Below are 25554 nucleotides of genomic sequence, written 5' to 3' on the forward strand. Positions count from 1 at the left end.
CTGTGTGTTTTCCCTGGAGCTCACATGGTCGTGGATGCCATCAGTGACCCCAGGGGGCTGGGTGCTGCACAGAACGCCCCCCAAGTGCTCCTCTACCTTATGCAGGGCCAGCTGCACAAGGGATGCAGACATGTAACGAGGCCTCTGCATGTCGTGTCTCCAACCAGGGCTGGCCCGGGGACAGCTGCCCCAACCCATTGCTGAGCTCTTGCTTCCTTTAGGCAGGTCCTCTCCTTCAGGAATTTGGGGGCCCCCAGGCCACTTCCTGACTCCCCCAAGGCTCAGGACCATGTGGACCCCATCCTCCCTCCAAAATTCTTACCCGTCCTGTGCCCAGCCTCCTTGCCAGGGCGCGGGTGACCAGATGCAGATGACCCTTGTGGCAACAGCGCCTTGACTCCGCCTGACCCGAGTGAGGCTCCAGGCACAGCACTCACTGATGTCCACCCTGCTGTCGGGGGGCAGAGGGCAGTGCCTGGTTGTGGTGGCACCAATGCTGGCCCTGGAGCTGAGCGCATTAAGAAGGCTTCAGGGGACTTTCCTTTGTCTACACAGGTTGGAAGCACTTTCCCCTGTTATGGGTGGGGTTTTAGGTCCTATTTTAAGTTGCAGACGTTGCCTGCTTTCTGGGAGGGACCGTTTTGTGAACCAGCCAGCGTGTGCAGTCTACAGGAAAACCGCTGGATGCCCACAGACACTGGGAGGCACAGGCACGCACATTACTTTCTCTTTCTGTGAAACGAAGCTACCTCTCTCCGTAGGCCGATTTGAATTTTTCTGGGTCACATGGCCAAACCATACTCTGCTTAAAATGCAGTGTGTGCGGTTTGAATGACTTGAGACCGAATTCCTGTCTTGCTTACAGGACCGTCGGTCTGTGCCTGCTGTTTCCAGCGAGCACAGAGCAGCTGAAGCAGAGAGCAGGACTGGAGAAGACCGCGTGCGGGCCCCTCACACAGGTGAGCTGCCGGCCCTCTTGGCTTTCTTCTCTTTCCCTGCCTCCGTGCCCCCTCCAGCTTGCTGTGCCTAGCGCCGCTGACAGCGCGGGCTGACGGGCGATTTCACAGCGGAGCACCACTTCTCTCTGAGAACGAAGGCTTCTCTATACTGTAGGTTGGCTCCAGTAGAAACTAAAACGGGATTTATTTTTCTAGCATTTCCACCTGGAAGCGACTGAGCAGACTGCCCGGTCTTCCTCATGAAGGAAAGACCAATAGTGGCTCTAGCTCTGTGTCCCGAATGTGGGGCTAGGAAAGGCTTGCCAGCCGTCAGCACACACATTTGGTGCCGCCCGGAGCTGCCACAGGCATTCCTCGCACTGGGTCTCCATCCTCGGGCACGAACTGGAGGGGTTTCGTTCTGGCAGAGTACAATGCATGTCTTACAGGAGGCACATCTGGAACGTATAAGTTTCATGGGGCACAAGCCTGGAATGGGGGGAGCCTCTTTCCACGACCGTGGCTGGGCGGGGCAGGGAGCCCAGACCCGCGGTGTTTCCACCCAGAGGGTGGAGCCTAGGAAGGAAGAAAGGTTCCAGTTTTCAAAGCAGGCAGGGGCAGCCAGCCTTCTGCACAAGGCAGGCTTTGTGTTCAGGTGATGCTCAGTGTGGTGTGGAAGGAAAGGGTCTTCATGACCACCCGAATCCTCTCTGTGCAGGAAAGGAAGCACCCAAGTGCCTGCCACATGCCACCTCGTCTGACAGAATGTTCTTAAAGACACTCAGGGGTGACGTACTGCTGACACACGCCCAGGAGCTGATTAATTTGCCCAAGATCACAGGCCTACGGAGTGAAACGCTGGGCTGTCCATCTCACAGAGGGGCGGTGTTCACCTGCTGCTGGGACAGGGCAATGACGGAAGCTCACAGAGCAGAGCCCTCCAGGACTGCTGGGGACAGGGCTGGGCCCTGCACGTGCCCCTCAGTCAGGGCCCGAGGAAGGTCAGGGTAGCAGAGGGCGGGGCTGGATGTCAAAGCTGGTGATGGCAGGACAGAGACTGACAGGGGAGGGGTTTGCAGGGCCACACAGTGGCCACCGCACCCCCTTGCCAGGCACTGAGGTCCACAGCACAGGACGTGGCATCACTGCAGGGGCCGTGTTGAGGGAGTACAGAAACAAGGGTCTGGCAGCCGGCCTGGCTGTACAGCGTGCTACGGTACCCACAGAGCGCCGGCATTAGATCCGGTGCTGGGACCGGCGTGAAGCAGACCGCAGAAGGCCACAGACATCAACCCCCTCCTGTCTGGTCCAAATGTGCGCTCCGCCCCTTTACCACCCTCAGGCAAGACCACTGAGGACCCCAGTTGTGGTACAGCCCCTGCTTTCTGACAGACAGCGTCCACTCCTCAGACCCTCCTGCAAAGCACCCACCCAACCCCAAATCCTACAGCAGGCCCCGCTGCTGCGATGCTCCGCGGGGCGCATGGTCTCTCTCACTGCGGCCGCGCTGCTGCGATGCTCCGCGGGGTGCACGGTCTCTCACTGCGGCCGGCCTGGTGCCAGCTACGGGTGTTCTCGAGCTAAGGGCTGATGGCCCGCGAGGACAGGAGAGCGGCGGCCAGGGCCGGGCTCCTCATGAGTGCTTGGTACGTGTGCGGGCACGGGGGGCTGGAGGCTGCATCTCTAAGCCAGGGGCGGGTGTCCCAATGCTCTCGGGAGGAGAGGCCATGCCCGTGCACGGGGAGGCGCTGGCCAACACCGAGGACCACAGGGCTGCCGGTGGACACAAACGGGTACCCCTAGGCCAGGAGGCCCCCAATGTCTCTGCCCTTGGAACTGCCCAGACCAGCGGGAAGCTTCTCACGGGGGGCTGATAAGGGCCTCGAGTACAGGTAAGGGGCTCTCACCATGTCTCTGAACGGCTGCTGAGAAGCCAAGGAGACATGGGGGAGAATGCTCAGTGTCAGAGGAAGACCCTGTGGACGCCCAGAGGCCCAGGGCTTGGCCTGCCTTCACAGGATAAGGCTTCCACAGGGGAGCTCTGGCCTCCAACCTACGCAAAGCTTCGGGGACGGCGGCAAGGCAGGGTCCTCTGTCCAGGCAGGGACGTCCACTGTGTGAGGAGCGGGCTGCCCCAGCACCAGGTCACAAAGGGAGCAGCTGTGTCTCTTGGAGGCACGTGTGTGCACATGTGTGCGTGCACCTAAGTATGTCCAGGAGAGACAGAGGAGGTCTCGGAAGACACAAAAGAAGCAAAGTGGAAATCTTTAAATTTTCATGCTTCAGTGAGGTTATTTTCCCCAAAACCCACAGAAGACATTCAGAATGGTTCAGGAATTCACGTCTTAGGACCGCCAGGAAGAAGAGGAGGGAGACACCCAGCACCAGGTCCCAAAGAGGCAGTATGGGGTAAGCAGAGTCAGGCGCCCTTCCCAGCCCCCAGGTGGGGGTGAGAGGCGGGCACCCAAGGCTGGCTCCCATACGCCATCTGGGCCTGAGTCCTGGGGGGGTCCCCTATGCCCGGTGTCCACAAAAGCTTGTGCCCTCCACACTGCACCACCATAAAGCCGACCAGGCTGTACAGCAAAGGGCCTGGCCATGTAGGGGCTGAACGGTGACTCATCAGGCCCAACGGCTCCCCGTCTGCAGGGAGCAGGGAAGACTGGGATGGAATGGAAACATTTACACAGCCAAGACCAGAAGGCGCTAAAAATGCCAAGTACTGCCAGAGGGAGTGAGAGAGGGAGGAGTTGGCCAAGAGGGAAAGGGGTTGGTGCCCTGGGACTGAGGGGGAAGGAATCCTCCCAAGGGGCTGGGACAAAAGGCAGTTTACCTCCCCTGTGCTCCATCCCGTAACTCAATGCCTGCCCACCTTCCTGCCACTAGACTGACATGGAGCATGGGCGTTAGGGGCTGGTGGTGGAGAAACCACCTCAGCCAGACCCCAAGTGATGGCCGCCTAGAGATTCACATCTGAGACCGACAGGGCCACAGGGCAGGGTGTGCTCGCGGACCCCAGAGGTTCACATCTGAGACCCGACTGGGCCACAGGGCAGGGTGCGCTCACGGACCCCAAGGTTCACATCTGAGACCGACGGGGCCACGGGGCAGCGTGCACTCACGGACCCCGAGGTTCACATCTGAGACCGACGGGGCCACGGGGCAGGGTGCGCTCGCGGACACCAGAGGTTCACATCTGAGACCGACGGGGCCACGGGGCAGCGTGCGCTCGCGGACGCCAGAGGTTCACATCTGAGACCGACGGGGCCACGGGGCAGCGTGCGCTCGCGGACGCCAGAGGTTCACATCTGAGACCGACGGGGCCACGGGGCAGCGTGCGCTCGCGGACCCCAGAGGTTCACATCTGAGACCGACGGGGCCACGGGGCAGCGTGCGCTCGCGGACGCCAGAGGTTCACATCTGAGACCGACGGGGCCACGGGGCAGCGTGCGCTCGCGGACCCCAGAGGTTCACATCTGAGACCGACGGGGCCACGGGGCAGCGTGCGCTCGCGGACGCCAGAGGTTCACATCTGAGACCGACGGGGCCACGGGGCAGCGTGCGCTCGCGGACCCCAGAGGTTCACATCTGAGACCGACGGGGCCACGGGGCAGCGTGCGCTCGCGGACGCCAGAGGTTCACATCTGAGACCGACGGGGCCACGGGGCAGCGTGCGCTCGCGGACCCCAGAGGTTCACATCTGAGACCGACGGGGCCACGGGGCAGCGTGCGCTCGCGGACGCCAGAGGTTCACATCTGAGACCGACGGGGCCACGGGGCAGCGTGCGCTCGCGGACCCCAGAGGTTCACATCTGAGACCGACGGGGCCACGGGGCAGCGTGCGCTCGCGGACGCCAGAGGTTCACATCTGAGACCGACGGGGCCACGGGGCAGCGTGCGCTCGCGGACGCCAGAGGTTCACATCTGAGACCGACGGGGCCACAGGGCAGCGTGCGCTCGCGGACCCCAGAGGTTCACATCTGAGACCGACGGGGCCACGGGGCAGCGTGCGCTCGCGGACCCCAGAGGTTCACATCTGAGACCGACGGGGCCACGGGGCAGCGTGCGCTCGCGGACGCCAGAGGTTCACATCTGAGACCGACGGGGCCACAGGGCAGGGTGTGCTCGCGGACCCTGGCAGAGGGTCGTGCTGGCCAGGCTGAGGACACGGCACAGTCACTGAACAGAATCCTGACCTCCTTTCATATAGAAACAGTCTGTGAGCCTTTCTGGAAGCACATGTGAAACACGCACAGGACTGGAAAGGACCCAGCAAAAAACGACAGCAAAAATTCAGAGACGCCGTAAGGGTCCTCAGTGGGGTCCCAGTACTAGAGTCGTTATTCATCCATGGGGATGACAAGAAGGGCCATGTGGATGCAGGGAAAACACCAAACAACCCAGGTGCTCAGGGCACTGGGCAGAGTTCCCAGGGATGTCAATGCGGGCCCGTAACAAAGTACGCGTTAGGAGCAGCTGCTGGGAGAGGGCCCTGCCGAGCGAAAGCTGGACCACCACCCAGGGCCCATGGGGGGCCGAGGGAGCTCAAACCCACAGGAAGCTGCCCTGCACACCCCTCCCATTCTGAAAGCCTATTTAAGGAGCTAGAGCCGAGAGCTGCTGTAAAGAACACAGAATTCTCAGGGCTCTGGCCTTGGAGAGCTCCCAGGGGGCCCCAGAGCTGGGCCCTGGCAACCCTCTTGTGTGACTCAGAAAGGGCCCCTGAAGCCCTGGTTCTCGGCCTGAAACTGGCACCAGAGGGTCAGCCTGTCTTCTAGGGGAATTCGGAGCCTCAGCTACGACCCGTGCTGGAAAGCACGGTCTCTGGCAGGGATGCAAAACCTCACAGCCGCTCAGGCAAACACTGGCAACTTCGCATCAAGTCAGACGCACACTCACAGAACAAGCCCAGTGCCCTCAGCAGGCGTATGGATGGAGACGCGCCGTGCACACACAGTGGGACAGCATCCGGCCGGGAGGGAGGACACACTGCCCTCACGGCAGCACACACGGGCCCGCGGCACGCCATGCTCCGTGAGACAGAGGGGGAGAAGTCCTGGAGGACATCACATATCTGTGCAATTGAAAGTTAAACCTATTTAAGAAACAAACCAGGGCGCCTGGGTGACGCAGTCAGTTCAGCGTCCGACGCTGGTTTTGGCTCCGGTCATGATCTCAGGGTCGTGAGATCGAGCCCCGCGTCGGGCTCCACACTCAGCGGGAAGTCCGCTTGAGACTCTCTCCCTCTCCCTCTGCCCCCTCCCATACTCCCGTGCTCTTTCTCTCTCTCTAAAATAAGCAAATCAACCTTAAAAAAACAAAAACAAACCAGTGAAAGGATGGGACGGGGGTCAGACGAGGGCACAGACAAGAAGCAGAAAGTGACTAAGCCAGGGACTCACTGCACAGCTGACGCGCGGACAGTACGATGTCGGGCTGGTCATCAATACGTACGTGCATCAAAGTCACACGTAGCGCTCCGCACATTTATAACACGTAACACGTCAAATTAACCAAGTAAAAATTTTAAAAACAAGACCCAGCAATCCCACTCATAAGTAGTCACCAAGCAAAAGGTATGACGCTCACCCATGAAACTGTATGTTCATGTACAAAATAATACACGTGAATCTGTGAAGCAGCTGTGTTGTAAGAGCCAGAACCCGGAAACAGCCCCCGTGCCAGCGGCACGGCGCATGACAGTCGGGATACTGCTCAGCGACAGAAAGGAATATGCTCTGACCATGCACCACGGGGGAGTCTCCGATGCCGTCTGCTGAGGGGAAAGGTGCCACACGTGTGGATTCCATCCCTACAACATCCTGGAGAAGTCCGAATGAGAGAAACAGAGGACAGCGTGGCTGCCCGGACAGCGGCGCGGGGGGGCGCTGAGCACCAAGAAAGGGCGCAGAGGAATCTGGGGGTGATGGAACCGTCTGTGTGCTGTGCGTGGTGGTGTTTACGCGACCAGACACATCTGTAGTATTCAGGAAAAAGAGTAACTTTTATTACATATAAATTTTAAAAATGTACAGATTCTCGAGCCAAACCATCAGGTTCTGATCTTGATGCCATCGTTACCGACCGGCTCACTGAACAAATGACCCCATTGCTCTGTGACACGGTCACCACCACAAAGTGGGATTTCAACTGTCTACCTCCTGTGGAAAACTGTACAGTTTGAGGAAATTCTTCCATGGAACGTGCTTCCAACAGCGTGCAGCAGGTGGGGAACACTCGGCTTGTCAGCAAAGGCCCTGACTCCCGTGAGCCCTGCCCCCCACCCACTTTGATGGGTTAGCCACAGGAGCTGCAGCGGGAGGGGGAGGCCTGTCAAGGCTAAAGAGAAGCCATAAGACAGACAAGAGACACAAGAGCATCAGGGATGTGGGTGGGAGTTTAGATGGAAGAGCAGGCATCATGGACAATTTCACGAGAAGATGCGTTCCATGTCTTATCTTTCTGAATAAAACCCAAAAGTGGTGGTGAGGGGAGAGCTGGCGGACAGCCCGGCCCCTGTGTGCCACCTTTGGACCCTGCAAAGGCTCAGCCCAGAGACACAGCACAGCAGGTGTGCTGGGAGAAGGCTCCGTGCTCCTTGGACCCAGAAGGGGGCAAAGCCAAGAGCCCAGCAACCCTTCCCAGGCTGGCCACAGCAAGACCAGGGATTCAGACACGTGTCAGGTCTCACCTGCTGGGACACCTTCCCCCTGGGCCTAATCCTGAATGCATAAAACAGTGCTAGAACTCTACCCTTTGCCCACACAGCCCTGGGGCAAAAGGATCAGAGCCCGCACACCTATGTTAAATCCAGGAGAGGGAGCACGGCACCGGCAGCAGCACCCCATTTTGTGGGCTACTGGGACACTAGGGGCCACTGCGCCCCACCATCTTCGGGTGACTCTTTTCCTTGAACGCCCCCTGCCTGGGAAGGGGTTGTTCTGGAACCCAGCGTACAGACAGGGGAGCTGGGACCAAGAGCTCAGGTCGCCATGAACCATGAGCAGTACTGATGGCAGCACACCCACTCCTGGCTGTGGGCCCATAAGTGCACAACCTCTCACTGGACAACCCACACACCAGACAGAAGACACTGTGAGGCGGGAGCTCCCTGCACTCCCAGGAAGGTCCCTTGCCTCTGGAGAAAAGCAAAGGACAAGGCAAGAAGCAGTCAACAGCTGAGACATCTGGGACGCACTGGGACCAAGAGCTCAGGTCGCCATGAACCATGAGCAGTACTGATGGCAGCACACCCACTCCTGGCTGTGGGCCCATAAGTGCACAACCTCTCACTGGACAACCCACACACCAGACAGAAGACACTGTGAGGCGGGAGCTCCCTGCACTCCCAGGAAGGTCCCTTGCCTCTGGAGAAAAGCAAAGGACAAGGCAAGAAGCAGTCAACAGCTGAGACATCTGGGACGCACTGTCAAGGGATGCACACCCTCTGTCCACCTGGCTGGGTGACCCAGAGCCTGGCCATCAAATCAGGTGGCAGAGCTGACTGCCACAAGCCGGGTGGCCTCTGACAATGAGCGCCCCTGAAACAACCAGCAGAGAGAGAATGGCTGGCCCCAGGAAGTGCCCGGAACACTGGCCAGATGCAGGGATCAGATGCCGGCACAGCCTAATGCTGTTTCCTGACTGGTGGTCAATGTTCACAAGATCTTCTTTCCAATTTACCTTAATTAAAGATTAACATTCCAAATCACTTCCTCTCTGTCGGGTCACCAGTCTTAATTTTAGAGTCACTCAGCATCCTGGCACTCACTCATCACCCTCAGCAGCAGATGGAACACAGCCCAACTCCCTGCGTCTCCCAGACAAAGCCAGCCGGACGCGTACCTGCAGAATGTGTGGTTCAAGTCACCTCCACAGGCCCGTGGGATGGAGAGCAGGGTCCGTCCTTGGGAACAGCTACTGCTGTGCCAAAGGAAGCAAGCGCACCACTAGCTGACCTGCACACGCTGTGCCCCACAGCCGTCGGTCAGACAGGCACAACGCATCTGCGTCTGCGCACCGGACGCATCCAGGAAGAAGTGAGAAACGCCGAGGACACGTCTGTGTACCCAAGGGTGCCGCGTGTCAGCTTGTGTAACAGATGCTTCCAGATGCAGTCTGCTACTGAGACAGCTCTGGTGGTGTGTGGTCAGGAAGGAAGACCACTTGTGCTCTCTCCTTCAGAAGCCCGCGCTGGCCATGTGTGGTCACACTGTGTGACTCTGCCAGCTGGGCCCCCAGGCCGCCCCTGCGGAGCACGAAGCTGGCTGTGGGGCCAGGCCCACCGTGAGCATTCCATGAACACGAACTTTCCAATTTTATTGCCTCAACTTCCTTAGAATGAGTAGCTACTCTATCTCCCAGCCTCACCTGCTATTTGGTTAAAATTTAAGGGGGAGGATAGGTGTATACAGAAATGAAACTATTTCTGTGACCAAAGACTGGCCAGGAAGGCTGTGGGCCCGTCAGCACTGCAATGTAAAGCCCCAAGTCAGGACTTCGCAGCCCGGCTCAAACAAACAGCTCCTGGCTGAAAGCAGGAGGCACTGCAGTCCTCGGGGGCACCTTTCCGTCCCCAGAGTCAATGCTACGGAGTGTGGTCCTCTCAGACAGGCCAGAGTCCGTCAGAATTCCTCAGGGTCCAGAAGCTGGATGGCCACATGCACACGCGTCTCAGAACAACGCGGATCCCAGCCGTTCCCTCCCTGAGGCAGAGGACCCCTGGAGGGGCTCCAAATCTGGGTCCCCGAACTCCGCTCCCCGGCAATCTTTCACTGACCCCCAATTTGGGGAGATCAGGCCCCTGGTGCCCACGCTTGAGGGGTGGGACTAAGATGTGACCTCGCCTTCTCGGTACAAGCTTCACTCTGATGTGGGGGGAGGAGAGGTGGAGGGCCACCCAGGCCCCGGCTCCCACGGCACAGCGTGAATCTGCCCCAGAACCCTGCACAGGGAGGCCAGCTGTCACAGCAACCCCTGTACCCACCCACCTTATGGGCACAGGCTCCCTGCCCCCCGGGGCAGCCCTCCTTCCCCCAGCGCGACCCCATGGTGACATGGTGACAGCCAGTGACAGCTCGGTGTGCTTCTGTTGCAGCTCAGCCACAGCGGCGGGATGAGCTCCCACAACATGTCGTGGGTCCGGTACCCGAGCCGCGTCTCCACGGCCGTTGAAGACATCATCACCGCACAGAGCATCGTCTCCAGATGCCTGCACGTCTACATGGCTGTGTGCGTCCCGGTGAGCTTGGCGGCCGGGCTCTTCAACCTGACCACCTTCATAAAGGGCCGTGCCAGGAGGGGGGGCCTGGACGCATTCCTCTCAGACCTCACGGTCACCAACGTGCTGGTGACGCTGCTCTCCCTCACCACCATCAGCCGGCCGGACTACATAGTCGCCACCAACCTGAGCTGTGCCGTCCTCTCCTTCCTGGCCAACGTCTGCTACTTCAACGCGCAGTACGTGCAGCTGGCGATGCTCTTTGCATTTCTGCTGCAGGGCTCCGTGCCCTGCCTGCGCATGGCCACCAAGGCGGCCCAGAGGCCCGTGGAGAGCCTGGCTGTCATCGGGGGCTGTGCCTTCTGCAGCTCCCTGGGACTGGTAGCCCTGCTGGGCACATCCGGGGAGCTGTCCAGAACCGCCCTGTGCCAGGTGGACCCGCTGACCGCCTGGCCCGAGTATGAAATCGTCAAGGTCAGCATGGGCTTCGGGCTGGCCCTCGTCCTGAAGTTGGCCTTCCTCCTCCTGCTCCTTGTCCAGCTAGCCCAGCGGGCGGCCCCTCCCCAGAGGGATGTGGCCTCGGCTCCCCCGGTTGTGCTGGCCACGGCCCTGACCACGTTTGCCTGCCGCCTCCTCTACAACATCGCACTCCTGCAACGGGCCCGGCTGAAGCTGCACAGGGACATCGGTTCACCCAGGGACGAGCTCCTCATGAACCTGGCGGAGCTGGTCCTGTTTGCGGAGAGCTGCGTGAACTCCCTGGCCATCCTCGTCCTCCACAGGCCTTGCAGGCTGGCCCTGCGAAGCGTGCCGGAGCGCCTCACCCAACGGTGCAGGAAGGGGGAGCCCAGCGATGGCTTCTCCTTAAAGAGAGTCGGGGAATAAGGCAGGGCACTGCCGCAGTGGACGAGCAAGCTGGACAAGTGAGGGGGTCTTCCTGGCAGGGAGGGAACAGACCATGTGCTGGAACTCCAATCTGTGTGGTGAGCGCCAACGGTGGGGGACGGGGTCATCTAGAAGGCGCTGCGAACTAGCTGCCTGGCATTGGCTCCACGTCCGCGAACGTTCCACACTCGGGCTCAAACTAAATGCTGGCAGCTAAAGGAAAACCTGCAGATCAAGGATGCACCGAATGTGGGGGCCAAAGCTGGCCAGACACAGGTCTGACTGGGTGGAAATGCCCTAAATGCTGGTGGGGCAATTCTGTTAGTCTGTCTGCAAGCCGGCATCCTTCTCTGCCCTCGCCCAGCCAGATGCCAGAATCTTGAAAATAAATACATTATTCAAAGAACTCAGGGCCATATTACAATCTGGCCCTACAGGGTCATTAACTGCTTAACCTTTAACGCTGCCAGAAAGTTTGGACTGCCTAAATATTGCTGAGAGTAAAGAAATTTGGTTTTATCTTCTTAAATTTATCGTCCTCACTGGAGGCCTGAGAATATCACCCACACGCTGATCAAGTGTCACACGGCACTCCCCGCTCCCTGCGACCTGGCAGGCGGCTAGTGCCCATCGTAAGGGCTCTGGGTAGTCAGTGAAAAGCTCGGTGACCAAAACCCCGTCTGCTGTGTTTGACCTCATGTGCAGAAAGGCTGGTAACATACAAAACATACAAAGTTCAGTAGTTAATCCAGAATTTACACTTCACCATTCTTGCTAGATTTATATTAAGATTTTCCTGGTTGAATAGAGAAGGGAGGCGTGCAAGGGAATGGTGTCTCTGATTGTGGGAACCTGTACCTTCGACGGTTTCGGTTTTTTATGAAAACCTGACTGTTAGAGCAGTTTCAGGTTCACAATAAAATGAAAAGGAAGTAAGAGATTTCCCCCACGCCCTGCTGCCACACTGATATCCCCCCAGATGGAGCATCTGTCACAACCGAAGGACCTCCACCGACACATCACTGTCACCCAGGGTCCACCGTTCACGTCTGGGTCCACTCCTGGTGTTGTACATTCTGTGGTGTAGATGGGTCTATACGGACACGTAGGCTTCATAATGCCGTCACAGAGCACCCAGTGCCGAAAACCCCCATGCTCTGCCTCTTCACCCCTGCCTTCCGCCCCTGGCCCTTGGCCCCCACCCATCTTCACCGTCCCTGCAGTCCTGCCTTTTCCGGAACGTCCTATGGCTGGAATCCCACCGTCCGCAGCCGGCTGAGAATGGCTTCTGTCACTTAGGAACACATGTGTTGGGCTCTTCCATATCTTGGCAGCTTGTTTCTTTTTAGGGCTAAATAATACTCTGCTGTCTGGACAGCTTCTAGTTTAATGAATATTTTATGTTACTCTGCAAACTATAGAATAAAAACATGCCTTTTTCAATGTTGACACATCTGCGTTACTTCTTTGGAAGAAAAAGGATTTGGATTATATGGTTAAGTAGCTTCTGTAATACGCCATTAAAACCCTAATAAATGCTTTAAGAAACCCACTCCCCTTCTGTTTCTGCTCCTCTGTGCGCTCACACACCCAAAGAACCTTGGCCCGGGACTGCAGGCAGGCGCGAGGCCTGTGGGGGCTGGCAAGGCACACGAAGGACAGAGCTGGGCACGCCTGGAAGTCAGTGTGTTCCTCGCAAACGGCATCAGGACTGACACATTCAGCCTGCTCCTTCGGGCATGACAGAGTAATTTTTACTAGATGCTAAATGTCATGAATTTCCCTGTTTAATTTTACTCTCTTATTTTTTTTTTAGGATTTTATTTATTTATTTATTTATTTATTTATTTATTTATTTATTTATTATTTGAGAGAGAGAGCAAGCGAGAGAGAGAACATGAGTGGTGAGGAGAGGCAGGGAGAGGGAGAAGCAGGCTCCCTGCTGAGCAGGAGCCCGACACGGGACTCAATCCCAGGACCCTGAGATCATGACCTGGGCCGAAGGGAGATGCTTCACGGCCTGAGCCCCCCAAGCGCCCCTTACTCTCCTCTTTTAAAGAGCAATGAAGTTTACTCCGGCAGGCACGTTGTTTCTTGTAGATCCGTGGGCTTCTCTGGAGAGTTGTGTTTAAGCTTCATGAGGCAGGGTCTGGAGCGTCCCATTCTGGGGCCTCTCCTCATTGTCACAAATGCTCAGAAATGTCTCCAGTCTGACTGGGTGGAAGGAAAACACAGCCCGAGCCTACACAGGCTCTGGGAGTTGTTCGGCTTGGAGCTGGCCTGCAGCTGTTCTCGGCACAGCCTTGACTCTTCACACTAGGCACGCACAGGGTCAGCTCTCTGCACCTCAGAGCTCTTCCTTGACCTGGCTCCCTGTCTCCAGCCCCATCTCCTACCATTCCAGCTCCTTCAGCCTCCCAGAAACCTAATTCCATCCCCTCATCGTGGTCTGGTCATCCCGGGCTGCTCAGAACCCCTCCTGCCTCAGACGAGGGGGCTCAGTGCTTCCTTCTCTCTGAGACCAGGGTCCTGCACTGCCCACTGCCCCAGTGTCTGAAAACAGCTGTGTCCTCTATTTTATCCAGCTTTTTAATGGTTTATGGCAAGTCCCCCGATGTTACTCACTTATGGCCAGAAGTGGAAGGACCTAAATTAATGTATAAATACACAATAATAGAAGCCAACAGCCTGCTAGTTTTATAGGCCTCACATGTGCTCAGGGCTCCTTCGAGAAATGGCCGACAGCACACATGTAAGCCAAGCCCAGAGAATCTGATCCCACTGAGTTTCTCAGTATTTTGGCTAAAGGAATACTTTTAGAACCTGACCACAGGAATGTAAATCGGTGGTTCTCAAACTTCTTCTTTTGAGCCAAAGGATCCTTTCTTTAAACAAATCCTATGAGGAAGCCCAACGTCTGAAACACAAAAGGTACCATTTGACAAGGGAGAGGACGTGGGGAAACCTGACTTCTAGGACACCAAGGTGCCCCTGGCCCCAAGCACCGGCCCCACGTGGCTGTCATCTGCTCGTTCCTCGCCCTGGGACAGACAGGACACACTGAGAACAGGAGCTCTTCAAGGACAAACCTGAGAGAAAGGTCAAGAGCCACAGAGAATTGTGGTTTTTCTAGCGTGGGAGGTGCTTCAGCCCAGAAGGCGCCCATGAAATCTCGACTGGAAAAAGATGGCTCAGAACAGAGGGGGTAGAGGGTGACAGGAAGCCACTTCCTGCGGATCCCAGCCTCTCCCCAAGGACCCAGGCCTCCAGCTAGCATTCTAGAATATGCCGCCCGCAAACACCCCTCCCCGGGGCAGAGCCTGGTGTGCACCACCTACCTGCGCTTCTGCGAGCCACATGTGCTGCGTTCTGGGTGCCACTGGCACATCGCTCCCAGAGAATTAGAGGAAATGTCCAGAAAGCTCCAGGCAACGGCTGAGAGGAGCCCAGCTGTCCAAAAAGTCAACACCAGCGAAACCACGGGGACGGCTCCTTTATGGTGTCATAAAATACCCCAGGGTGTGGGTGTGAAGACGCATTTGACGCTGGAGAGCACCTGCACACTCGGTGACCCCTCCCGCGACGGGAAAGGCCGGATGGTGGGTCTGCAGAAGGCCCGTCTGTTTTTCTCGAGGGAACAGCCTCAGACAGTGTAGATGGTGGCTGTTCGGCACGCTACGGTCTGCACACACACGGGACTGCCGCTCAGGTCTCACTGACCCGTAGCCCCAAAGAGGATGGGACGACGGCGCTGACGCGTCTGCTCCTGCCAGCACAGGCTCTGGGCTGGGTCTGCAGAGCAGAGCGCATGTGGACAGAAGTGCCTGGTGGTCGCCCCTCCGCTCCCCAGGCCGGCTTCCAGGGCCACACACACACACTCAGACTCAGAGGTTCTGACACTTGGCCCTGGCCAACGGCTACCCACTGGGGGCCTACAGTAGTCCCTAACAGCACACACGCCATTAGGCCAGCCTGCGGCCGACTTCGAGGATGCAGGACGCCCATCACACACACTTCCCCAGGGTAAGCATGTTCCCGTCCCCTCTCTGGGCCCTGGCCTCTGTCTTGATAGCAGGTGGTGCCAGCCTGAATGCTCAGGGTGGGTGTGAGCACGAAGCGCACAGGTGCTGTGTAAGTGTCACAAAGAACGCAGGGGAAGGGGCTCTCTGCCTCCCCCAGTCGGGATAATCAGAGAAAACGCACGGCAGGCTGTGCACGCGGTGTTGCCGCTCCAGTGTGGGAGCACCCGCGGTGCCCGTGGGCTTCCCCTCCCATAAGCACCACATGGGCCAGGCTGAGCTTCCCAACGCTGGCGGACTCCAAAGCGTGGCACCCACATCACCTGGGGTCTCAACCGTGAGCTGAATCCTGCCGACGAGCCTACAAACAACAGGACTGATGTGCTCTCGCCCTGCGATGCACCCTAAGGAAACAGGAGCCCAGCTGTCTGGGACTCTGCTCACGTCTCACTAAGCAGGCCGTCCTAGTGAAGGGCGGCGCACGCACAGTGGGAAGACAGCCCCACCCGAGGCCAAGGACGGCGAGATGCCGGGTGTCCTAGTGTTCTACAGCTGCTCTATGGGCCACAACCCCACACGCCCCCCCTCTACGAAGGTCGTCGGGGCAGCCGACTACAGAGGGAAAAAATGGAACCTGGTGGTTCGGAGACTGGGCTTGCTCCCGCTGGGGGGGGGGGTGTTGTGTCTCACCGCAGGGGTCCCTCCGCAGGCAGGGGGACAACTCTTTGTTACAGAAGAGCAGGGGCGGCAGGGATGTGCAACCATGACACGCAGGCAGCACCAGGCCTGGAGCAGCTGGGAATGAGGGTGAGGGTTCTGGCAGGCCCCTCACTCAGGAAGACCTCCTGGCTTTACCGCATGTCTGTTCTCTATGCATTACCCATTACCAGACTATATTTGCAAATTTAACTAAATGTACGCCAATCAGACTGGATTCCCTTTGAAGTTTCCCTATCGTCCTATTCTGGGGATGGACAAAATCTATAAAGAAGTCCAATGCAGCATCGAGACCACCTTGTTACAAGGGGACTGGCCACGTGGGGAGCACTCAGAGTGATGACAAGGACCACAGGCCAGAGTCAGCCAGACCAAGGCCTGGGGCGAATGCACCCGAGCTCAGGCTTCTCGCCTGTACTTCAGGGACAGGACCAGCCTCCACCTGCCAGGGTGCTCCGTGAGGGTTACGTGAGCCAGTGGGTAGAATGTGCTTAGCAAACAGAGCCCAGCGTGAGTAAGCACTCACTGAAGGGTAGGTTTTAAAATTTACGGGAGGTCTTTATGCTTTACAGAGACATCTGCAAGATGCTCCCATCCCCGACCCACGCAAACATCAGCTCGGGTTCAGGGGACTCAAATCCCTCACAGCAGGGTCCTGTGCCTTCGCGAGCTGGTTGAGTGAGGGCTGACAGGTTACCAGCCACCCGGTGCCAACCCCTGGCAGCCCTCATCAGCCGATGTCAAGCCTTCCGCACAGCCTCAGCACGCCAGCCACAGGGCCATCCGTCCCAGAGCAAACTCGGTGGGAGATGAAGCGGTGCCGCGTCGGGAGCCGCTGAAAGCTCCTCTTCGGCCACTGGGACCAGAGGGGCTGCGGGCCACGGGCTGGGGCGAGTAGGCAGTGGCTATTTTTACGTGACATGTCTTGGCTATTTCAAGGTTTGGATTTTTATTTATTTTTTTAACACAAGAGGAAGCTGTACTTTCTCATGACTCATTTCTTTCAAAATGGTGTCCTCGGGCATCATTAGTGCTGGAATCGTCGGGAGTCTGTGGCTGTCCACGGTAGGTCAAAGACCACACCCTCATTCACGTTACCATGTCATTCAGAATTTTAAGAACCTCACAGATTAAAAATTTAACATAGTATTTTTTGTTGAAAAATATGTGTATAAGAGACGAATCTGAAGATGTTAGATTATTGTCATTCAGGATACCTTCAAGCTCGTTTGAAAACAAGCTCCTGTCAGAACAGAAAGCTTGCAGGGAAGCCACACTGGCCACCTGCAGTGCTGGTGAGCAGAGGCCGGCACCCCGCGCCCGGTACGCTCCCGTCCGACCGGACACCTCCGCTCCAAGCCCGGAACCAGCCTCCGTCCTCTGGGAGGAGCACATGCTGGCCTCCAGGGCGCCAACGCTGCAGCCGTTTGCTTTTAGTCACACTCAGTAAACCAAAAGATCACACTCAGTTCAATCTCCAGCTTCCAAAAATTTAAAAAGTAAAAAGTCACCAAGATGAAAGTATGAGATCAATTACAATGATGTCCATGAACACCGCACAACTTGGTGCAAGCAGCCAGGGCACAGCAGGTCCTGCAGACTTTACAGACCTGATGTGCCTGGGGACTGGGGCGACTCTGCTGGCCTTTCTCCAAACTGATGGTGAATCCCAACAGCTGGCTGGGGACAGGGGGGCAGGAGACAGCAGCTACCCTCAGGACGGTCAGGCACGGGGTCCCTGGGAATGGGCTAAGTTCACCCTGAGCTCACAAGGGCCGCGGCTGTGGCGGGGAGGAGGAGGAGGGGGCCTCTCGGGTTGGTCACCAACTCTCGCAGGACATGGGCACTCAGGCAGTTTCAGAAGCAAAGGGAAGGGGAGAGGTGAAACATGGCTAACACTGACTGCAGAAAAACAACTGATTGCTAATGTACTTGCCCCAAATACCTGCTATTTCTTGGGTTTAAATTTCTTTCTGGAAATGCTTTTGTGAAAGTTCTAGGTTAAATTCTCTAAGCATAATTAGTACAGTACTCTCTAGGCTTAGGAAATCTAGTGCTGTTTTAAAAACAGGCAAGACTATTTCAGTTCCAACACATGACGATGGGTCATCATCTGAAAGGTCCACAAGACCTACTTACAATGCTGTCACACTTTTAAAAAATTCTATCGATGGGTGAAGAAAAGCAGTTAAATCTGGAAACTTCCATAAAAATGTGCAGTGGGGCTGAGCTCATTGCCACAGTGTGGGAGAAAAAAGGCCAGCAAAAAAATGGTTAATGCTGGCCTTCTGAGGAGGCTGTCCAGCGGTGCAGAGCACAATGGGCGGCCCTGGGAAGCCTATAAAGCCAGCGGTGCCCCCGGTGTCCGTCTGGAGCAATGACGGGCACTCTGGCAGGTCAGCCTCGTGCAACAGGCCTCCCTCTCCAGGACCACCGCTCTGGCATTCTTCGACGGGTGGAACCAAGTCCACAGTCCCCACCAGCCGAGGGAGAGCTGCGGCTGCGCCTCCAGCCTGCCACGAGCACGTTTGCTGAGGCCGGCTGACAAGCCCTCCGAGGGACGGGGGAAGGGTCTGCCAAGAACCGGCCGAGCTGCGGTGCAGGTGAGTCTCCGTCCTGGGTTCCTGGTTCTGCGTTGGGGTCGGTGTCGCGATGGAGACCGCCAGGCAGACCTGGCTCAGTGGTCTCACGTAAGGTGGAGCATGTTATGCTTACAGCTGGACGCAGGCATGGATACAGGCCACCCTCTGGTGAGGGGGCGTTGAGGCTACAGACCCTCTCCTCCACATGAGAACCCAGACGTGGCTCTAACAATCTCAGTGTGACTACAGGAGGGGAGGCTTATGCACCAAGGTTCTTTCTATAATGCGTGCCGAAAATAACACCCAGTATTCTGTCGTATTCCGTTCAAGCAAGGGGCTGTCTCACGTTAGGACAATCAGATGGCTCTGTCTACAGTACCACACTTCAGTCACTCAATGAAAACACTCGCCCAATCCACACGTCTGGGCGGATTAGTATTCCTTCAAAAAGATACACACCGGTAGACTTGACAGATGTGGTTTTAGTTTTCTAGAACTAGACAAGCAGTGGAAACGTGAAACAAAACGATACTGAACTGTTTAATGCTCATCTTTATAAATCCAGGGTCAACTCTCAGGAGGGTGCTGTGGCGGCAGGAAATCCACCCTAGTTCCTGTGCCTGTTCTAGGCCCTATGAAAGTGACAGTATTTGGCAAGGATCAAAAGACTCATGTACGTGGGAAAGAAGTGGAGGACTCGCTCTAAAACTCTTTCCACACAGCCTATCTTGACAAGCACGGGAGGAGGACGAGCGTGTGTGGTGGGCTCCCTCACCTCCAAGCCTTCCTCTGGAAGCATCGAAAACAGCCCCGAGCTTTCACATTTAAAGAGCAAAACAGGCACTTGGAGCACTTTTTACAAAGAAATTAAAAACAGAGGCTTTAAACGTTACAGATAGTATCTGGGAACAATGACATTTATGTGGTTCAAATTGGTATTATCTACTAAAGATGAATAAAAAAATGCAAAATAACTAATAAACTTATCAACCCCAGCTAAGCAAAGCTTACTGAATACTTTTTAAATAATAACCGACCCTAAGGCTGTGATTTATGTTTTTCTGCTTTTCTTTTCCGCTTTTTTTTTTTTTCTTTTAAGCAGTATTTTCAAGCAGTGGTTCAATAAATGTCTTGTCTGGTTTGGCAATACTTCAAAAATGACTCCTAATGATCTCACAGGGTAAAACAAGAACTCTCAACTGAAAAACAATTCAAGTCCATCTTAATGTGCCAGGTCAGCTTCCTTGGGGTTTCTCGTCCTCTGTGGCAGGCCCCCACCCCCTCGATGCATGAGCACCCCTCCCCACCTGCGACGGCCCAAACGCCACCGCGGCTGTCCAGCGAACACTGGCTGACTCACGTGTCCAGACCCTGGACAAGCCAGGTTGTGGTGGACGGCCCCATAGGCTAGACCTATCAGCAGCAAAAGTCTAAAGGGCTTTGCTTAGGCTTTTTTTCTTTTTTTTAACCCACCTTTAGGTTACAAACAACATTACAAAAATATACTAGATTTTACAATAATTTATGAAAACACTGGATAAATATTATTTCCTAACACAAGTACCATTTTCGTTATTTTTTTCTCTCTCATTTCATATCATGAAAAAAGTTTCATTTGGGGCCCCCAAGCTTAGGTTAGCAAAAACAAAACAAAACTAGATTTCTTTTATCCATTTTATCGTAAGAGATACAGCTCCAGTTTCCAGAAAGCATTCTGGGTCCACTATCTTCAGAGAAGCTGGGTTTTTCCCTTCTCATCTTAGTTCTCTTTCCAACAGCTGCTGAAATAAATTTTATTTCCTCTGCTGGCAAATAGTACTTTTCCTGAGATTTCCATACCCAACAGCCATGTTACTTCATAAGCCTGCTATTCAACTATGTTAAAAAATAGGCGTCTACCACACATTAGGATGACTCACTGTCCAGGCTCCGGTCAGACTGAGCAGCCCGGGAGCCCTGGGGACAGAAAATGGGGCATTTTCTACACTTCATTCTTTTCCCTCAGCTTGGTGGCAACCATCTCTCCGAGACGCTAAGGACCTCAAGTCCCGGCCTTCCCTTCACACTCACGCGCCTGCCATCACCCTGCAGCCATGTGCTGCTGAGACCGCCCTCATCAGAAAGCTGTAAAGACTTCAACCAAAGACTGACTCCTCTTCTGTATGCTTCTCTCAGGTGCACAGGTAGCGAGCGCCATCCGGTGGGTGCTGAACACAGTGGCCGACGCCCAGCAGATGCCCACATGGGGCGCCTCTCGCGGTGCGGACATGGGTGACATTCTCCGTCTGCTCAGCTTTCTGCAAAACAGACCCACACTGCTTCCGGCGGTGCCTGTGATGAGTTCTGAGCTCACAAACGTCTGGCTCACTTCAAAGAGCATCACCTTTCTTTCTAGAGATGGATTTATTGTTTAAATTGGACTCGGAGCCGTGCGGCACACCTTGAAAGCCGTGCATCCGGGGATATGGACGTGACTTCCCCAGTGCCCATCTTTGGCATGGAGACGTACCCAGGCGCCTCCAACAGCACCTCCCCAGAGCTCAACCTGTCCCACGCCCTCACTGGCACCGTCCTGGCAAACCAGACAGGCGAGCTCTCCGAGCACCAGCAGTATGTGATCGGGCTTTTCCTCTCCTGCCTGTACACCATCTTCCTCTTCCCCATCGGCTTCGTGGGGAACATCCTGATACTGGTGGTGAACATCAGCTTCCGGGAAAAGATGACAATCCCGGACCTGTACTTCATCAACCTGGCGGCAGCCGACCTCATCCTGGTGGCCGACTCCCTGATCGAGGTGTTCAACCTGGACGAGCAGTACTATGACATCACCGTGCTGTGCACCTTCATGTCCCTCTTCCTCCAGATCAACATGTACAGCAGCATCTTCTTCCTCACGTGGATGAGCTTTGACCGGTACATCGCCCTGGCCCAGGCCATGCGCTCCAGCCTGTTCCGCACCAAGCACCACGCCAGGCTGAGCTGCGGCCTCATCTGGATGGCCTCCGTCTCTGCCACGCTGGTGCCCTTCACCGCCGTGCACCTGCAGCACACGGAGGAGGTCTGCTTCTGCTTTGCCGACGTCAAGGAGATCCAGTGGCTGGAAGTCACCCTGGGTTTCATCATCCCCTTCGCCATCATCGGCCTGTGCTACTCGCTCATCGTCCGGGTGCTCATCAAGGCTCACAAGCACCGGGGCCTGCGCCCCAGGAGGCAGAAAGCCCTCCGCATGATCTTCGCTGTGGTCCTCGTGTTCTTCATCTGCTGGCTGCCAGAGAACGTCTTCATCAGCGTCCACCTCCTGCAGCGCACGCAGCCAGGAGCCGCACCCTGCACGCAGTCCTTCCGCCACGCCTACCCGCTAACCGGCCACATCGTCAACCTGGCGGCTTTCTCCAACAGCTGCCTGAACCCCCTCATCTACAGCTTTCTGGGGGAGACTTTTAGGGACAAACTGAGGCTGTACATTGAGCAGAAAACCAACATGTCGGCTCTGAACCGTTTCTGCCACGCCGCCCTGAAGGCAGTCATTCCCGACAGCACCGAACAGTCCGATGTGAAGTTCAGCAGCGCAGTGTAGAGGCGGCAGAGCCGCGCCAGCACAGACCCAGCGCTGTGTCACCCCCAGGGCCAGGCGGGAGGAAGGGCTGGACCACAGCTGGCCCTGAGCCCGGACAGAACACGCCAACCCACCCGTGCCCCGGCCGCGGGCACACCTGCACCCTAAGGAGCCCTCACTGCAAGCCACCTTGACTTGGGGCCGAGCACAGAGCACCAGGGCTCCCCACCCACACTCAGAGCTGCAGGGCATGGGGACCGGCGTGAGCTGGCGCAGGGCACGGGGACCGGTGTGACCTTGCACTCCACTCTGCACACACTGTGTCTACAGCAAAGGACGTTTCTCTTGTTGGCCAATGAAAGCAAAACGAAGGGGACACTTTGGAGGAAAGACCTTTTCAAGGCTGATCTGCCATAAATCTGCCATCCTTGGGAAAAATGAAGTCTGAAGACAGAACACACTCAGCGGATCTGAACTGGATACTGTGGTCCATCCTCCACATCTGTGGTTTATGGTTTATTGTGCATACTAACAAGTACACTCGAGTTAGAGAGGAAGGGAGAAGCGCTTCTCCCACTCCTCAGAGTGGCCCCTCGCCAACAGCGGCTGCATGACCCTGAGCACTCGGGCTGCCTCAGCCGGAAGGCTTTTCTGCAACCAGAGACCCCGTTGCTGTCCGAGTCGCTGGCCCACTGCTGCCTGTTTACGGGCGTCTCTGCACCTACACCACCAGGGAAGGAGGCCATGGGGGTACAGGCCGGGGAGCCAGTGTGCATGGGAGAAAGTTGGCCTCTGAGAGTAACAATGGGGATGAAAATGACGGCAATGTAAACAGTTCTTCTTAAAATGTACAAAAGAAAAACTAGTGATTGCTAGGAACGTCCAGCCTTTGTCAATAAAACATAGTCACGTCCTGATTCTCAGTTCTCTGAGTTGTTCGCTGCGGGTGGGGGGCAGCAGGGTGGGGGTCCTTGAGCCTCGGCAGTGGAACCGGTCTTTCCTCACAAGGAAGCCCCCACCCCTGGCGTCACCAGGCTCACGACCCAGCCAGAACTCCCTCACAGGGCCAACATCTAAATCCAGGCACCGCATGCACCTGGCATCTCCAAGACGTCTGACGCTGTGGTGCACAACCTCTGGGTGCCAGAGCAAGCACTACTGGAAATACGCCACATGCCCTGGCTCTTCTAGAAGGCTCTGTACTAGCAACATCAGCCAATGTGCCTGCAGTAGCTCAGGGGGCTCATGAGGCAGCTGGGGGGGAGAGGGGGTTTCTGTCCTCTAATATAGACCAGCTTGGGGTCCCTATCTTCTAATGCATGGGAACTGGGGGCCCTGCCCCCCAATGTGGGCTGGGGCTACAGACCCCTGGCCTCCAATGTGGGCTGAGGCGGGATCCAAGTGAACCCCACTCCTCCTGCCTCATAAGCTCCACGCAGGGGGCCCACCTCCCCAGAAGAGGGGGGCCCTCCAGGATCTTCGCACAGGCAGGGCTTCCTGCGGGAGAGGCGGGACAATGTTCAGTGACAGGGAAACGAGCCATTTGAAGTTTCAGTGGCTTTTATGGGTGCAAATCTCCAAGAAAGAGAGTGTCTGTCCCAAGTAACTAATTGTATTGACCAAATGTGACCATGCAGAAATGCCACCTCCAGCACCCAAGTCCCACTTCAGACTCACTTTCTTTTTTTTTTTTTTTTTTTTTTTTTTTGACAGAGANAGATAGAGACAGCCAGCGAGAGAGGGAACACAAGCAGGGGGAGTGGGAGAGGAAGAAGCAGGCTCATAGCAGAGGAGCCTGATATGGGGCTCGATCCCATAACACCGGAATCACGCCCTGAGCCGAAGGCAGATGCTTAACCGCCGTGCCACCCAGGCGCCCCCAGACTCACTTTCTAAATAAACATCCCCGTTGCAGGACCGGAAAACCAACCAACCGCTGAGGACGGTTCCCGGGCACTAGCAGCTCTGGCGTGCAGAGCATCACTCCAGGGTGGCCGTGGGAGCTCGCCCGCGGTGCTGTCACAGGACACCCACCCTGCAGCTGAGGCAAGGGGAGCAACTTCCAGGGAAGAGCCTCCCTGCATCCTCGGCCTCTCCAGAACCTCCAAAAGTCACGAGTCTACGCGGGGCACAGACACCGCGTTGATGCACCCCGTCCTATAAAAGCCGGGAGAGGTTCTAAGATGCCTTCCCTCACACATCCTCTGAGCTGCCCCCCGTGGAACAGCTTCTCAGGATGGGCTCTGCCCCAGCCCAGGGCACGGTCAGAGCAGAGGGCCACGCCCAAGGACCCGGCCTGCAAACCCTGCTCCTTACCAAGTCCCCCCTTTGACCTCAGTGCTGACAACTCCAAGTTGCAGAGCGGACGCACAGCCCAGTGCCCCAGCCGCGAGCATCTGACTATCGCAAGGGTTCCGCAAACACAGGCACCATTCCCAGCGTGAAAAGTGGTGGCGGGGAGGTGCTTGAAGGCTGTACAGAGCCTGGAGACCCAGGCTGTTGAGCTATAGCTCCTGAGAAAGGGTGAGGGAGACAGTGCATCAGGGAATCAGGCCTGCGCTCTGATTCTTCCAATAAACCCGTGAGGCACACACTGTCCCCATTACTCAGAGCGCTGAACCACTTGAAATCCTGAATGGTAATGATGTAGCCAGGAACTGACCCACAGCCCACGTCTCCAAAACCTACGTCCCTTCCTCTACAGCACTCAGGGATCAAGAGGTCAATCAGGGTCACAGGCTCAATCCTTTCCCAAAGGTGCACCAGACGGGATGTTCTGGTCAGGAAGGAGCGGAATGGAGAGCCCCTCCAAAGAAGTCTGGGCAGGAACTGCGTCTGACCACAGCCCCAAAGCATCGATCAAGGGCAGGAACCGCCTACCCCCAGGCAGCCCCCGTGGGCTACCATTCACGTGGCGGACACTGCTGTGAGAGCTGGAAAAGGCCGGCCCTGAGCTCATCAGCTGCCACCTGCTCCTGAACGGCCGCCTCATCACCTGGCCTCCCACGGCTGCCGCTTGCCCGGGGCACAGGTCCAGCAGGGCTGGACGCAGCTCCTACCTCTAGCCTCTTGAAGCCCATCTCCTAATGCGTAAACCGACTGCAGAACTCCCGAGGGCCCACTGGATGGTCGCTAGAAGGGCAAGTGCAAGGTAGAGGTCCTGACTCGACAGAAGGCTGGACAGCCAGCCTCTGGAGTCTCTTCTGAGCCCAAGGCCCTCGAGCCCGTGTCAGAGACGACCGAGCCTGTGTGCACAGGCTGCCTGGCCCATTCAGACACAGGCCGTTCTCAGAAGCATTTGCCTGACAGTTGGAGGCTGATTTAATTATTTTGTCAGGAACGCCACAAGATAAAGTCAAGGTGTTCGGTGGCCTTGCCGTTTCCTGGTAACCTGGCTCTCCAGGCAATGACGCTCTGTAACCCACCAAGAGCTCAGAAGCACGGAGCTGTAAGCACACAAAACCCACTGGTGCTGGCACCAGACAGGATTTCATAATTTTCTTTGTGCTTAATAATTAACTCCTGATTACGAGGGTGACACTTCCCAGACCCTGCACCCCCCTTGGAGGGGCAGAGGCATCCGGGGCCTTACAGCCTCACAGGAATGTGTCCCCTTGTCTTCCGAGGTGGTACGGCT

At 56.5% G+C, this 25554-nt stretch overlaps 2 protein-coding genes across 6 annotated transcripts in view; one reads left to right on the forward strand and one right to left on the reverse strand.

Moving 5' to 3' along the window:
- Window positions 1-25554, reverse strand: part of C10H7orf50 (chromosome 10 C7orf50 homolog) — a 119413-nt gene that overhangs the window by 63583 nt on the left and 30276 nt on the right. Inside the window, exon 1 of one of the 2 annotated variants that reach the window (XM_034669665.1) lies at window positions 323-4169. The exons of the other annotated variant lie outside the window; for it this stretch is intronic. Within the exon in view, the coding sequence (XP_034525556.1) occupies window positions 323-518 (196 nt within the window). The 5' untranslated portion in view covers window positions 519-4169. Of the gene's footprint in view, window positions 1-322; window positions 4170-25554 lie in introns of those variants that run through there. 2 annotated transcript variants of the gene reach the window in all.
- Window positions 863-22813, forward strand: GPER1 (G protein-coupled estrogen receptor 1). Of its 4 annotated transcripts, XM_034669662.1 has the most exons (3): window positions 864-959; window positions 18208-18382; window positions 20537-22813. In XM_034669662.1, exon 3 carries the CDS (start codon window positions 20826-20828, stop codon window positions 21936-21938), a length of 1113 nt encoding a protein of 370 aa, XP_034525553.1. In that variant the 5' UTR covers window positions 864-959; window positions 18208-18382; window positions 20537-20825; the 3' UTR covers window positions 21939-22813. The 4 variants fall into 4 exon arrangements, with proteins under 4 accessions (XP_034525554.1, XP_034525553.1, XP_011229163.1 ...); XM_034669663.1 differs by lacking the exon at window positions 18208-18382 and having other exon boundaries at window positions 863-959; XM_011230861.3 differs by lacking the exon at window positions 864-959 and having other exon boundaries at window positions 18100-18382; window positions 20367-22813.

Source organism: Ailuropoda melanoleuca, chromosome 10, assembly GCF_002007445.2.
Source record: "Ailuropoda melanoleuca isolate Jingjing chromosome 10, ASM200744v2, whole genome shotgun sequence".
NCBI lineage: Eukaryota > Metazoa > Chordata > Mammalia > Carnivora > Ursidae > Ailuropoda > Ailuropoda melanoleuca.

What these genes read in the sequence shown, in the direction of transcription:
- GPER1 (XM_034669663.1), top strand. Translation starts at nt 20,826, where the DNA reads ATGGACGTGACTTCCCCAGTGCCCATCTTTGGCATGGAGACGTACCCA.